We start from the raw sequence: 15,888 nt of genomic DNA, 5'->3' as shown, positions 1-15,888 counted from the left end.
CTGTCTGTAGTCTTCATGTAGATGTGATGGGCATGGGGTTGACTAGTTCTGTCTGTAGTCTTCATGTAGATGTGATGGGCATGGGGTTGACCAGGACAGCAGCACAATTAGACCAAATCAGGAGAAAACAAAAAGATAAAAACAAAAAGATAACAACTTGACACATTGGAAAGAATTAACAAAAAAACAGAGCAAACTAGAATGCTATTTGGCCCTAAACAGAGAGTACACAGCGGCAGAATACCTGACCACTGTGACTGACCCTACACAGAGAGTACACAGCGGCAGAATACCTGACCACTGTGACTGACCCTACACAGAGAGTACACAGCGGCAGAATACCTGACCACTGTGACTGACCCTACACAGAGAGTACACAGTGGCAGAATACCTGACCACTGTGACTGGCCCTACACAGAGAGTACACAGTGGCAAGAATACCTGACCACTGTGACTAACCCTAAACAGAGAGTACACAGTGGCAGAATACCTGACCACTGTGACTGACCCTACACAGAGACGTACACAGTGGCAGAATACCTGACCACTGTGACTGACCCAAAATTAAGGCAAGCTTTGACTATGTACAGACTCAGTGAGCATAGCCTTGCTATTGAGAAAGGCCGCCGTAGGCAGACATGGATCAGACACAAAATAAGGTGGAAACTGAGCTGCACTTCCTAACCTCCTGTACAACGTATGACCATATTAGAGAGACATATTTCCCCCAGATTACACAGATCCACAAAGAATTCGAAAACAAATCCAATTTTGATCAACTAAAATATCTACTGGGTGAAATTACACAGTGTGACATCACAGCAGCAAGATTTGTGACCTGTTGCCACGAGAAAAGGGCAACCAGTGAAGAACAAACACCATTGTAAATACAACCCATATTTATGCTTATTTATTTTATCTTGTGTCCTTTAACCATTTGTACATTGTTAAAACACTGTATATATATAATATGACATTTGTAATGTCTTTATTGTTTTGAAACTTCTGTATGTGTAATGTTTACTGTTCATTTTTATTGTTTATTTCACTTTATGTTTCCCATGCCAATAAAGCCCTTGAATTTAATTGAATTGAGAGAGAGAGAGAGACCCAACAATTAGATCTAACCAAATTATGAGAAAACAAAAAGATAATTATTTGACAAATAGGAAAGAATTAACAAAAAAACTGAGCAAACTGGAATGTTATTTGGTCCTAAACAGAGAGTACACAGAGGCAGAATACCTGACTACTGTGACTGGCCCTAAACAGAGAGTACACAGTAGCAGAATACCTGACCACTGTGACTGACCCTAAACAGAGAGTACACAGCGGCAGAATACCTGACCACTGTGGCAGAATACCTGACCACTGTGACTGACCCTAAACAGAGAGTACACAGTGGCAGAATACCTGACCACTGTGACTGACCCTAAACAGAGAGTACACAGAGGCAGAATACCTGACCACTGTGACTGACCCTAAACAGAGAGTACACAGAGGCAGAATACCTGACCACTGTGACTGACCCTAAACAGAGAGTACACAGAGGCAGAATACCTGACCACTGTGACTGACCCTAAACAGAGAGTACACAGTGGCAGAATACCTGACTACTGTGACTGACCCTAAACAGAGAGTACACAGTGGCAGAATACCTGACCACTGTGACTGACCCTAAACAGAGAGTACACAGCGGCAGAATATCTGACTACTGTGACTGACCCTAAACAGAGAGGACACAGTGGCAGAATACCTGACCACTGTGACTGACCCTAAACAGAGAGTACACAGGGGCAGAATACCTGACTACTGTGACTGACCCTAAACAGAGAGTACACAGTAGCAGAATACCTGACCACTGTGGCAGAATACCTGACCCCTGTGACTGGTCCTAAACAGAGAGTACACAGAGGCAGAATACCTGACCACTGTGACTGACCCAAACTTAAGGAAGCTTTGACTATGTACAGACTCAGTGAGCATAGCCTTGCTATTGAGAGAGGCCGCCGTAGGCAGAAATGGCTCTCAAGAGAAGACAGGCTATGTGCACACTGCCCACAAAATGAAACTGAGCTGCACTTCCTAACCTCCTGCCAAATATATGACCATATTAGATACACATATTTCCCTCAGATTACAGAGATACACAAAGAATTTAAAAACAAACCCAATTTTAATAAACTCCCATATCTACTGGGTGAAATTCCACAGAGTGCCATCACAGCAGCTAGATGTGTGACCTGTTGCCACAAGAAAAGGGCAACCAGTGAAGAACAAACACCATTGCAAATACAACCCATTTTTCTGCTTATATGTTTTGCTATTTGCACATAATATGACATTTGTAATGTCTTTATTATTTTGGAACTTTTTTTTATTGCTTATTTCACTTTTGTTTATTATCTAGTTCACTTGCTTTGGCAATGTTAACATATGTTTCCCATGCCAATAAAGCCCTTTAATTGAAATTGAATTGAATTGAGAGAGAGGCGGTGATAACAGTCAGTGGATATAGCTGGCCCCTGGGCAGCATGAATAATGCAATTGGCTCCCTCAAGAGACAACACATTTAAACCTTCTCCGACTGCTCTCACACTCTTACTCTTCTTTCTCTCTTCCTCCTCCTCATCCCTCCCTTCTCTTCCTCCTCTCTCCCTCCTCCTCCTCTCTCCCTCCCCCTCTTCCTCCTCATCTCTCCCTGCTCTTCCTCCTCCTTCTCTCACACCTCCTCTTCCTCCTCCTTACTTCTCCCTGTTCTTGCTCCTCCTTCTTTCTCCCTCCTCTTCATCCTCCTCTCTCCTTCATCCTAATGCTCCTTCTCTCTCCTGCTGATCAGCTCCTCCTGAATCCTCACCTCACACAGAGGAGGCATGTTGTATAATGCTGTACTCAGATCAGCTCCTCCTGAATCCTCACCTCACACAGAGGAGCCATGTTGTATAATGCTGTACTCAGATCAGCTCCTCCTGAATCCTCACCTCACACAGAGGAGACATGTTGTATAATGCTGTACTCAGATCAGCTCCTCCTGAATCCTCACCTCACACAGAGGAGGCATGTTGTATAATGCTGTACTCAGATCAGCTCCTCCTGAATCCTCACCTCACACAGAGGAACCTTGTTGTATAATACTGTACTCAGACCAGTGTTAGCAGGTCCAGGCAGAACAGACTCTATGTTGTGGTATTGTTAATAAAGCCCTATGAGGGTGTAATGCCTATTTTTTACTTAAAGATTGCACTGTTGGTTAGGGCCTGTAAGTAAGTATTTCACTGTAAGGTGAACCTGTTGTATTCGGCGCACGTGACAAATAAACTTTGATTTAATTTGATGTATTCATGACATGGCACACTGCACCTCCAGGAAAATGCTTCTGAAAGGTTCTGTAAACGTTGGCAAAAGAGATGTGTGAGATTTCGTAATGTGCATATCCTGTTTGGTTCCTGTTTTCTGTGTGGACAGGAAGTTACGACGGGGAGCTGACGGTGTGGAACAACAGCACAGAGAACGCCCTGAGAAAGCTCCGTCCAGATCCCGAGAGAGAACGCAGCAGGCCTCAGACGGGTCAGAACCACACGGACACACCACCTGTCTAACTAACTACTACAAGTACTGTTACTTAAACCCCCCGCACTCTGCACAACACTTTAACACAAACATCCTTTCAATGACCCCATATCTTCAGTGTGTAATGTGAACGGCGTGCAGGACTCAGAGAGCAGTGATGGCGTCTCCAGACTCTTCTTCCTGCCAGGACGTATGGGCGTTGCCACCGTTGGTGAGCGATGGTACTTTGGTAAACTCCCGTGATTCTATTATGCTATTCTAGTCATGGACTTGCCCTGTTCTGGTCTGTAGGTGGAGCGGACCTGGTCTCATGTGGCGGTTCTGGTCTGGTTCGGTTCTGGAACACGGTCCATAGCGGTCTGGTTGCTGTGTTCACAGCTCATAAAGACATAGGGTCCATCATCATGACCATGACCGCCTGTGGTCGATACCTGATCACTGCTGACATGGAGGGAACCCTGAAGTCCTGGGGCATACAGGTGTGAGAGAGACTAGGCCCAGATGTTTCCCTTTTAGCTGCTTTAATGGTCTGTGATTATATGTTGTGCTGTTCTGTGCGTTGGTTTGTCTGCCTGTCCATTAGGAATACTGCCTCCTGCCCAGCGACGGAGTGACCAATGAGGCTCCAGAATTGCTGGGTAGTCTCCGCCCACACATGGACTGTGTAACTCACCTGGAGACGTGCCTCCATGGCGGCAGGCTCCTCCTCCTCTCAGCATCTGCAGACTGTAGCGTAGCTCTCAGCTACCTGCCTGGGGACACAGTGGGCGTGTTTGGACAGGTGTGTGTCTGTGTTTGTGTCTGTGTGTGTGCTCAGCCACAGGTGTGTAACAGGTACTCATCTACGTCAGTGGAGGCTCCTCAGAGGAGGAAGGGTAGTACCATGTTCCTCAGTGAATTTCATAACATTTTTAATTGTAAAACATTTAAAAAGTTATCCTTTTTAGATAAAACTATACTAAATATAATCACGTCACCAAACAATTGATTAAAACACACTATTTTCCAAAGATGGTCTACGGTATCCTCAACAGCACTGTTTGTGCATTGAAGTCTGCAAGCAAAAGGACAATGTGAGAGGAGGAGAGCGCATAGAAGGAATACAACGTGGCTGATATGAAAGTGAACTGTGTTTACGCGTGATTAGGGGTGTATTCATTTCTGTTGAAAAACGTTTCTTAAAATGGAAACAAACGGAACAAAACGGGGATTAACATACCTGAATTTGTCCAATAGAAACTCTAATTTAAAACTGTTGGACTAATGATTACACCCTACATCAGCTAGATGCAGGCAAGGCGGTATTGAATGTCACTGTTTGTCGCCTCAAATTTGTCTCTTGACGTTGTGAACTTGAATTCATTGGTTAGGTTATATCAACCGTATGATGAGTATAGGGAAAATGTGAGTATCATGTAGCAGCCTAAACCCATCGCTGTTACATTGAACTGGGTGAATGGAATATGAATGCGAGACATCCAACATGCTGTAATAGAAACAAGGCCGTGCTCATGGAAAAAATATTGTCCTCCCTTAAAGCTGGACCGACCACCACTGACGTACACACCCAGCAACCCTATGCACTCTGGTAGACGGTGATTATCACTCTGGTAGACAGTGATTATCACTCTGGTAGACATTGATTATCTCTCTGGTAGACAGTGATTATCACTCTGGTAGACAGTGATTATCACTCTGGTAGACATTGATTATCTCTCTGGTAGATGGTGATTATCACTCTGGTAGGCAGTGATTATCTCTCTGGTAGACAGTGATTATCACTCTGGTAGGCAGTGATTATCACTCTGGTAGACAGTGATTATCACTCTGGTAGACATTGATTATCTCTCTGGTAGATGGTGATTATCACTCTGGTAGGCAGTGATTATCTCTCTGGTAGACAGTGATTATCACTCTGGTAGGCAGTGATTATCTCTCTGGTAGACCGTGATTATCACTCTGGTAGACATTGATTATCTCTCTGGTAGACGGTGATTATCACTCTGGTAGACATTGATTATCTCTCTGGTAGATGGTGATTATCACTCTGGTAGGCAGTGATTATCACTCTGGTAGACAGTGATTATCACTCTGGTAGACATTGATTATCTCTCTGGTAGATGGTGATTATCACTCTGGTAGGCAGTGATTATCTCTCTGGTAGACAGTGATTATCACTCTGGTAGGCAGTGATTATCTCTCTGGTAGACCGTGATTATCACTCTGGTAGACATTGATTATCTCTCTGGTAGACGGTGATTATCACTCTGGTAGGCAGTGCTTATCTCTCTGGTAGACGGTGATTATCACTCAGGGCAGGGACCCAGGGTCTCGAGCTTGATGACGAGCTTGGAGGGTACTATGGTGTTGAATGCCGAGCTGTAGTCGATGAACAGCATTCTCACATAGGTATTCCTCTTGTCCAGGTGGGTTAGGGCAGTGTGCAGTGTGGTTGAGATTGCATCGTCTGTGGACCTATTTGGGAGGTAAGCAAATTGGAGTGGGTCTAGGGTGTCAGGTAGGGTGGAGGTGATATGGTCCTTGACTAGTCTCTCAAAGCACTTCATGATGACGGAAGTGAGTGCTACGGGCGGTAGTCGTTTAGCTCAGTTACCTTAGCTTTCTTGGGAACAGGAACAATGGTGGCCCTCTTGAAGCATGTGGGAACAGCAGACTGGTATAGGGATTGATTGAATATGTCCGTAAACACACCGGCCAGCTGGTCTGCGCATGCTCTGAGGGCGCGGCTGGGGATGCCGTCTGGGCCTGCAGCCTTGCGAGGGTTAACACGTGTAAATGTCTTTACTCACCTGGGCTGCAGTGAAGGAGAGACCGCATGTTTTCGTTGCAGGCCGTGTCAGTGGCACTGTATTGTCCTCAAAGCGGGCAAAAAAGTTATTTAGTCTGCCTGGGAGCAAGACATCCTGGTCCGTGACTGGGCTGGGTTTCTTCTTGTAGTCCATGATTGACTGTAGACCCTGCCACATGCCTCTTGTGTCTGAGCCGTTGAATTGAGATTCTACTTTGTCTCTGTACTGACGCTTAGCTTGTTTAATAGCCTTGCGGAGAAAATAGCTGCATTGTTTATATTCGGTCATGTTGCCAGACACCTTGCCCTGATTAAAAGCAGTGGTTCGCGCTTTCAGTTTCACGCGAATGCTGCTATCAATCCACGGTTTCTGGTTAGGGAATGTTTTTATCGTTGCTATGGGAACAACATCTTCAACGCACGTTGTAATGAACTCGCACACCGAATCAGCGTATTCGTCAATATTTTTATCTGACGCAATACGAAACATGTCCCAGTCCACGTGATGGAAGCAGTCTTGGAGTGTGGAGTCAGCTTGGTCTGACCAGCGTTGGACAGACCTCAGCGTGGGAGCCTCTTGTTTAAGTTTCTGCCTGTAGGCAGGGATCAACAAAATGGAGTCGTGGTCAGCTTTTCCGAAAGGGGGGCGGGGCAGGGCCTTATATGCGTGCGTCGCGGAAGTTAGAGTAACAATGATCCAAGGTTTTACCACCCCTGGTTGCGCAATCGATATGCTGATAAAATTTAGGGAGTCTTGTTTTCAGATTAGCTTTGTTAAAATCCCCAGCTACAATGAATGCAGCCTCTGAATAAATGGTTTCCAGTTTGCAAAGAGTTAAATAAAGTTTGTTCAGAGCCATCGATGTGTCTGCTTGGGGGTATATACGGCTGTGATTATAATCGAAGAGAATTCTCTTGGAAGATAATGCGGTCTACATTTGATTGTGAGGAATTCTAAATCAGGTGAACAGAAGGAGTTGAGTTCCTGTATGTTTCCTTCATCACACCATGTCTCGTTAGTCATGAGGCATACGCCCCCGCCACTCTTCTTACCAGAAAGATGTTTGTTTCTGTCGGCACGATGCGTGGAGAAACCCGTTGGCTGCACCGCATCGGATAGTGATTATCACTCTGGTAGAAAGTGATTATCACTCTGGTAGGCATCACTCTGGTAGGCTGTGATTATCACTCTGGTAGGCAGTGATTATCACTCTGGTAAGCAGTGATTATCTCTCTGGTAGACAGTGATTATCACTCTGGTAGGCAGTGATTATCACTCTGGTAGACAGTGATTATCACTCTGGTAGGCAGTGATTATCTCTCTGGTAGACGGTGATTATCTCTCTTGTAGACGGTGATTATCACTCTGGTAGGCAGTGATTATCACTCTGGTAGACAGTGATTATCTCTCTGGTAGCCGACGATTATCACTCTGGTAGGCAGTGATTATCACTCTGGTAGGCAGTGATTATCTGTCTGGTAGACGGTGATTATCACTCTTTTAGGCATCACTCTGGTAGGCAGTGATCATCACTCTGGTAGACATCACTCTGCTAGGCAGTGATTATCACTCTGGTAGGCATCACTCTGGTAGAAAGTGATTATCACTCTGGTAGGCATCACTCTGGTAGAAAGTGATTATCACTCTGGTAGGCAGTGATTATCACTCTGGTAAGCAGTGATTATCTCTCTGGTAGACAGTGATTATCTCTCTGGTAGACAGTGCTTATCACTCTGGTAGGCAGTGATTATCTCTCTGGTAAGACAGTGATTATCACTCTGGTAGGCATCACTCTGGTAGGCTGTGATTATCTCTCTGGTAGACAGTGATTATCACTCTGGTAGGCAGTGATTATCTCTCTGGAAGGCAGTGATTATCACTCTGGTAGGCAGTGATTATCTCTCTGGTAGACAGTGATTATCACTCTGGTAGGCATCTCTCTGGTAGACAGCGATTATCACTCTGGTAGGCAGTGATTATCTCTCTGGAAGGCAGTGATTATCACTCTGGTAGGCAGTGATTATCTCTCTGGAAGGCAGTGATTATCACTCTGGTAGGCATCACTCTGGTAAACAGTGATTATCACTCTGACTGAGTGTGTGTACAGTATGTGGGAGGTGTGTACAGTATGTGGGAGGTGTGTACAGTATGTGGGAGGTGTGTACAGTATGTGGGAGGTGTGTACAGTATGCGGGAGGTGTGTACAGTATGTGGGAGGTGTGTACAGTATGTGGGAGGTGTGTAGTTGATGAATCAGAAGTGAAACCCAGACTAAACTGTCCTTACAAGTGTGTTTGTAAAAAAGAGTTTACCCCCCCACACACTCACACACACTTTTAGGAGGAGCACTGGCGTTTGGATGGGCCTGGATCTGTCCAAGTGGGAGAAGGAGAGCCGAGAGAGGGGACAGAGTCACCGCAGAGCCCCGGTGGTACAGTCCCTGAGTTTGACAGCCAACCCCCCAAGATGCGGGAGGAGAGAAGGGCAGTCGTGGAGACAGAGGAGGCTGGAGACAACACAGGCCTGGAGAGAGAGGAGCTGGGGTCAATGTAAGTTCCCACTGTGTCACAGCAAGATATTCTGAACTTTATGATGGTAATCCGTCCTGAACAGGACTGTACTGTACACAGCTATAAAACCCACGGGAGACAAATAGACTGAACATACTGTACACAGCTATAAAACCCACGGGAGACAAATAGACTGAACATACTGTACACAGCTATAAAACCCACGGGAGACAAATAGACTGAACATACTGTACACAGCTATAAAACCCACGGGAGACAAATAGACTGAACATACTGTACACAGCTATAAAACCCACGGGAGACAAATAGACTGAACATACTGTACACAGCTATAAAACCCACGGGAGACAAATAGACTGAACATACTGTACACAGCTATAAAACCCACGGGAGACAAATAGACTGAACATACTGTACACAGCTATAAAACCCACGGGAGACAAATAGACTGAACATACTGTACACAGCTATAAAACCCACGGGAGACAAATAGACTGAACATACTGTACACAGCTATAAAACCCACGGGAGACAAATAGACTGAACATACTTGTACACAGCTATAAAACCCACGGGAGACAAATAGACTGAACATACTGTACACAGCTATAAAACCCACGGGAGACAAATAGACTGAACATACTGTACACAGCTAGAAAACCCACGGGAGACAAATAGACTGAACATACTGTACACAGCTATAAAACCCACGGGAGACAAATAGACTGAACATACTGTACACAGCTATAAAACCCACGGGAGACAAATAGACTGAACATACTGTACACAGCTATAAAACCCACGGGAGACAAATAGACTGAACATACTTGTACACAGCTATAAAACCCACGGGAGACAAATAGACTGAACATACTGTACACAGCTATAAAACCCACAGGAGACAAATAGACTGAACATACTGTACACAGCTAGAAAACCCACGGGAGACAAATAGACTGAACATACTGTACACAGCTAGAAAACCCACGGGAGACAAATAGACTGAACATACTGTACACAGCTATAAAGCCCACGGGAGACAAATAGACTGAACATACTGTACACAGCTAGAAAACCCACGGGAGACAAATAGACTGAACATACTGTACACAGCTATAAAACCCACGGGAGACAAATAGACTGAACATACTGTACACAGCTATAAAACCCACGGGAGACAAATAGACTGAACATACTGTACACAGCTAGAAAACCCACGGGAGACAAATAGACTGAACATACTGTACACAGCTATAAAAACCCACGGGAGACAAATAGACTGAACATACTGTACACAGCTATAAAAACCCACGGAGACAAATAGACTGAACATACTGTACACAGCTATAAAACCCACGGGAGACAAATAGACTGAACATACTGTACACAGCTATAAAACCCACGGGAGACAAATAGACTGAACATACTGTACACAGCTATAAAACCCACGGGAGACAAATAGACTGAACATTACACAGCTATAAAACCCACGGGAGACAAATAGACTGAACATACTGTACACAGCTATAAAACCCACGGGAGACAAATAGACTGAACATACTTGTACACAGCTATAAAACCCACGGAGACAAATAGACTGAACATACTGTACACAGCTATAAAACCCACAGGAGACAAATAGACTGAACATACTGTACACAGCTAGAAAACCCACGGGAGACAAATAGACTGAACATACTGTACACAGCTATAAAACCCACGGGAGACAAATAGACTGAACATACTGTACACAGCTATAAAACCCACGGGAGACAAATAGACTGAACATACTGTACACAGCTATAAAACCCACGGGAGACAAATAGACTGAACATACTGTACACAGCTAGAAAACCCACGGGAGACAAATAGACTGAACATACTGTACACAGCTAGAAAACCCACGGGAGACAAATAGACTGAACATACTGTACACAGCTATAAAACCCACGGGAGACAAATAGACTGAACATACTGTACACAGCTATAAAACCCACGGGAGACAAATAGACTGAACATACTGTACACAGCTATAAAACCCACGGGAGACAAATAGACTGAACATACTGTACACAGCTAGAAAACCCACGGGAGATGAGTGGTTGTAGCTAACTAGATATTCACCATACAACAACACATGACATACTGTCTTTCATTTAGTAATTCACTGTGATGTCATGTAATGTCTACATGATGTGTGTGTGTGTGTGTGTGTCTACATGATGTGTGTGTGTGTGTGTGATGTGTGGTGTGTGTGTGCATGATGTGTGTGTGTGTGTGTGTGTGTGTGTCTGATGTGTGTGTGTGCATAATGTGTGTGTCTGATGTGTGTGTGTGCATAATGTGTGTGTCTGATGTGTGTGTGTGTGTGCATAATGTTTGTGTGTGTGTGTGCATGATGTGTGTGTGTGTGTAGTACTCCCGGTGACTGTTCTCCTCCGAGTAGTATTTTGGGGCGAAGCTACAGGGAGAGGCAGGGCCTGAGGGTGAGTGACAGCCGACCTGGCCATAGGGAGACACCGTTGAATACTGATGTTGGTAAGTCCAGACTCAGATAATGGGTTCCCTTCCTGTATTCTCATGCCTTCTATTCTCCTCTCATCTGAAGTCAGATTTGTGTGTGTGTGTGTGCGCATACATATTTCTCCACAGTCATCAGTGTGTTTTCCACCCCCTCTGTAGGTACGTTCAGTGGGCTGCGTATCGGAGAAGTACAGTCTGTCAGGGAGCTGTCCAGACCAGAGTTCGTCATACACCCTCACCGCTACTTCAACCATAGCGCCAAAACCAGCCCAATATTCACACCCCTGCCTGCCAACACTGAGGGTACGCCCCTTAATGGTGTGAAAAGGAATATACAAAAATATCAGTACAAAGTTTGACTACTAAGTAGTTTTAAGATAATATACAGTTTTGAGATAATACAGGTCTGTTGTTTTGTGTCAGACTAACTTCAGGATGTTCTTCCCTCTCTGTGCCCTCCTGCAGTGGTGAAGGCTGCCTTTGACCAGCGGAGTCTGTTCCCTAAAGAGCTTCTGGATGAGGAGGACAGGCCTAGCCATGGAGCCAGGAAACAGGGGAGCAGGGAGAACCGTAGCAACGACAGGGGGCGTGGAAGGAAGGACAGGTGAGGGAGACTGACAGTCGTGTCAGAGAACAGACATGTGTGACCGAGCAGGACAGATTTGAACTGATCAGTCATTGTTTTTTCCCCACTATAGACAAAGGAAGGGTAGTTCCTCTGGAGCCTTCAAGTGAAGACGTCATTTATATTGTTATCTACTTTATCACGTTTCAATATCACTTAAATGTCTGTCAAATTAAATCTGATCAATCAAGACACGAGTGTATTTATGTCTCTCTGCTTCCCCTCATGAGAAAGTACTACTCAATTACTACTACATTACTACTACAGTACTACTAAATTACTACTACATTACTACTACATTACTACTAAATTACAACTGCATTACTACTAAATTACTACTACATTACTACTACAGTACTAATAAATTACTACTACATTACTACTAAATTACAACTAAATTACTACAGTACTACTACATTACTACTAAATTACTACTAAATTACTACTAAATTACTACTACATTACTACTACATTACTACTACAGTACTACTAAATTACTACTACATTACTACTACAGTACTACTAAATTACTACTACTTGATTGCTATTGAGATGTGTAGTAAACCAGTATTGATTTATGTGGTAATTAGTGATAAATTGGGATGTTTCACTACTTGTGAGCACTTCCTATTTCCTACTCAATTCCGGAGTGTTCACTATCGAATTACAACCAAATGCCTCTATATTTCTCCTGATCACTACTGCCATTTACCTGTCTAGTGTCAGTACTGTTCACTACTGCCATTTACATGTGTAGTGTCAGTACTGATCACTACTGTCATTTACCTGTGTAGTGTCAGTACTGATCACTACTGCCATTTACATGTGTAGTGTCAGTACTGATCACTACTGTCATTTACCTGTGTAGTGTCAGTACTGATCACTACTGCAATTTACATGTGTAGTGTCAGTACTGATCAGAAGCTCAGTGCTACCTGCTTCTAACCACTAGGCTACCTGCCTCTAACCACTAAGCTACCTGCTTCTAACCACTAGGCTACCTGCCTCTAACCACTAAGCTACCTGCCTCTAACCACTAAGCTACCTGCCTCTTACCACTAAGCTACCTGCCTCTAACCACTAGGCTACCTGCCTCTAACCACTAAGCTACCTGCCTCTAACCACTAAGCTACCTGCCTCTAACCACTAGGCTACCTGCCTCTAACCACTAAGCTACCTGCCTCTAACCACTAGGCTACCTGCCTCTTACCACTAAGCTACCTGCCTCTAACCACTAAGCTACCTGCCTCTAACCACTAAGCTACCTGCCTCTAACCACTAAGCTACCTGCCTCTTACCACTAGGCTACCTGCCTCTAACCACTAAGCTACCTGCCTCTAACCACTAAGCTACCTGCCTCTAACCACTAAGCTACCTGCCTCTAACCACTAAGCTACCTGCCTCTAACCACTAGGCTACCTGCCTCTAACCACTAAGCTACCTGCCTCTAACCACTACCACTAACCACTAGGCTACCTGCCTCTTACCACTAAGCTACCTGCCTCTAACCACTAAGCTACCTGCCTCTAACCACTAGGCTACCTGCCTCTTACCACTAAGCTACCTGCCTCTTACCACTAGGCTACCTGCCTCTAACCACTAAGCTACCTGCCTCTAACCACTAAGCTACCCTTCTAACCACTAGGCTACCTGCCTCTTACCACTAAGCTACCTGCCTCTAACCACTAAGCTACCTGCCTCTAACCACTAGGCTACCTGCCTCTTACCACTAAGCTACCTGCCTCTTACCACTAAGCTACCTGCCTCTAACCACTAAGCTACCTGCCTCTAACCACTAGGCTACCTGCCTCTAACCACTAAGCTACCTGCCTCTAACCACTAGGCTACCTGCCTCTTACCACTAGGCTACCTGCCTCTAACCACTAGGCACTTACCACTAGGCTACCTGCCTCTTACCACTAAGCTACCTGCCTCTAACCACTAAGCTACCTGCCTCTAACCACTAGGCTACCTGCCTTACCACTAGGCTACCTGCCTCTTACCACTAGGCTACCTGCCTCTTACCACTAGGCTACCTGCCTCTAACCACTAAGCTACCTGCCTCTTACCACTAAGCTACCTGCCTCTAACCACTGCCTGCCTCTAACCACTAAGCTACCTGCCTCTTACCACTAAGCTAGCCTCTAACCACTAAGCTACCTGCCTCTTACCACTAGGCTACCTGCCTCTAACCACTAAGCTACCTGCCTCTAACCACTAGGCTACCTGCCTCTAACCACTAAGCTACCTGCCTCTTACCACTAGGCTACCTGCCTCTAACCACTAAGCTACCTGCCTCTAACCACTAGGCTACTTATCTTAAATCACTAACGTGTCACTACTAGACTAATGCACATGTTCTTTCCTCAAGTTTCTAACTGTAGTTATATAAACAAGAAATAATACTCTTACAGTTTAAATTAAACGTGTCTATTTATATAATGAACGTGAGTTTTGGGGGTGGGCTAAAAATAATGAAATATTAAAGCTTTAAACGTCTCGCTAAAAGCTTCACTCATACATAAATGATCCTTAAACCCCAAATGGTTCTCCAGTAGAAAGACTCATCCCTTGTGCCTTTATATGGATCACACCTTCTCACTTCTGACTAATTGAAAAGGACATTTTGTTTAAAGTCTCACCCCCTGTTTTTAACAAGCCATTCAAAGCTGCTTACAATTTCAGTTTTATCCTCCTTGAAAATATAGAACAAATATTACATCAAATGTAATGGTTAAACTCAAATATACTGATTCATTAAAAAACAAACATTCTTTATGGGTAAAATAAATAAATAATTGGTATTATATTTATGAATGATATTATGAATAGAAACGGAGGAGTTATGTCACATGTTATCGAGAATACATGGGAATATCTTTTCAAACCAAATTTACAACCCAAACTGATTACAGCCACAAAAATAGAGGAAGCAGGTGGAAAAGGGAGAAGGTTGGGAACTTGTTTGTCTGCCATATATTAAAGATACAAATTGGCTGAAAGGAACTGGCATAAATAGAAAAATATACCCGTTTCATTTGAGGACAAACATCTTCACAGCTGTGCCATACGGGTTCCAAAAATAAATGGGAAGAGATGTTCAATGTAGTGATTCCATGGCACATGGTTTATGAACTGACACAAAAAACAACACGATTCAACACTTTTTGTGTTTTTCAATTGAAATTATTATACAAAATTATTGCCACCAACAGAATGCCATATATATGGGGCATACAACAATCTCAGCTCTGTCGATTTGGCTGTGAAGAGACAGAATCACTAGATCATGTGTTCTGGTATTGCCCCTATGTAGCTTGTTTCTGGTCACAGGTTCAGGACTGGTTAAAAAATCACAACAGGCACTTAAAATAAACCTTACAAATTGCAGTGTTGGGCGATCTGGAAAGCCATAGTCAGTCAATAAATAATATAATAATACTGGTAGGAAAGGTTTTTCATGTTTAGCTCACAAGCTGTGGATGCTATTGGATTAGAAAGGTTCAAAATGTATGTAAAACATCACAGAACAATTGAAAAATATATGGCTCATGGAAACCAAACGAGAGGGGTCTATGGTGATAGGTGGGATGGGCTGAGAGTGGCTGAGGGGTGGGATTAAAGAGCTGAGGTCTATGGTGATAGGTGGGATGGGCTGAGAGTGGCTGAGGGGTGGGATTAAAGAGCTGAGGCCTATGGTGATAGGTGGGATGGGCTGAGAGTGGCTGGGGGAGAGATGAGAGATGAGGTCTATGGTGATAGGTGGGATGGGCTGAGAGTGGCTGAGGGGTGGGATTAAAGAGCTGAGGCCTATGGTGATAGGTGGGAT

General features: G+C 44.3%; 1 protein-coding gene and 1 long non-coding RNA gene across 16 annotated transcripts in view; one reads left to right on the top strand and one right to left on the bottom strand.

Annotated features, from left to right (window-relative positions):
* LOC118374723 (WD repeat-containing protein 49-like) overlaps positions 1-12,251 on the top strand; it is a 48,359-nt gene extending 36,108 nt beyond the window's left edge. For 2 of the 3 annotated variants that reach the window (XM_052468331.1, XM_052468333.1), the window contains exons 13-21: positions 3,466-3,567; positions 3,689-3,781; positions 3,862-4,049; positions 4,154-4,351; positions 8,721-8,929; positions 11,328-11,449; positions 11,594-11,752; positions 11,900-12,038; positions 12,133-12,251. In XM_052468331.1, the coding sequence (XP_052324291.1) occupies positions 3,466-3,567; positions 3,689-3,781; positions 3,862-4,049; positions 4,154-4,351; positions 8,721-8,929; positions 11,328-11,449; positions 11,594-11,752; positions 11,900-12,038; positions 12,133-12,169 (1,247 nt within the window). In that variant the 3' untranslated portion in view covers positions 12,170-12,251. The remainder of the gene's footprint in view (positions 1-3,465; positions 3,568-3,688; positions 3,782-3,861; positions 4,050-4,153; positions 4,352-8,720; positions 8,930-11,327; positions 11,450-11,593; positions 11,753-11,899; positions 12,039-12,132) is intronic. The other variant, XM_052468332.1, reaches the window with a different exon arrangement.
* Positions 12,252-12,506: 255 nt separating this feature from the next.
* LOC127908819 (uncharacterized) lies at positions 12,507-14,956 on the bottom strand. 13 transcript variants are annotated; one of them, XR_008068579.1, is made up of 6 exons: positions 14,374-14,956; positions 14,308-14,329; positions 14,220-14,263; positions 14,052-14,117; positions 13,732-13,929; positions 12,507-13,456 (listed from the first exon to the last, which is right to left on the bottom strand). It is a non-coding gene; the product is annotated as an uncharacterized LOC127908819 (long non-coding RNA). The 13 variants fall into 13 exon arrangements; XR_008068578.1 differs by having other exon boundaries at positions 12,507-13,126; positions 13,281-13,456; positions 14,052-14,139; positions 14,242-14,956; XR_008068573.1 differs by having other exon boundaries at positions 12,507-13,126; positions 13,303-13,456; positions 14,052-14,139; positions 14,242-14,956.
* Between the last annotated feature and the right edge of the window lie 932 nt (positions 14,957-15,888).

This window comes from Oncorhynchus keta, chromosome 18 (assembly GCF_023373465.1).
Source record: "Oncorhynchus keta strain PuntledgeMale-10-30-2019 chromosome 18, Oket_V2, whole genome shotgun sequence".
In the NCBI taxonomy this organism is placed as follows: domain Eukaryota; kingdom Metazoa; phylum Chordata; class Actinopteri; order Salmoniformes; family Salmonidae; genus Oncorhynchus; species Oncorhynchus keta.
Note: the sequence above shows the minus strand (reverse complement) of the source record. Positions and strands in the feature narration are given on the sequence as shown.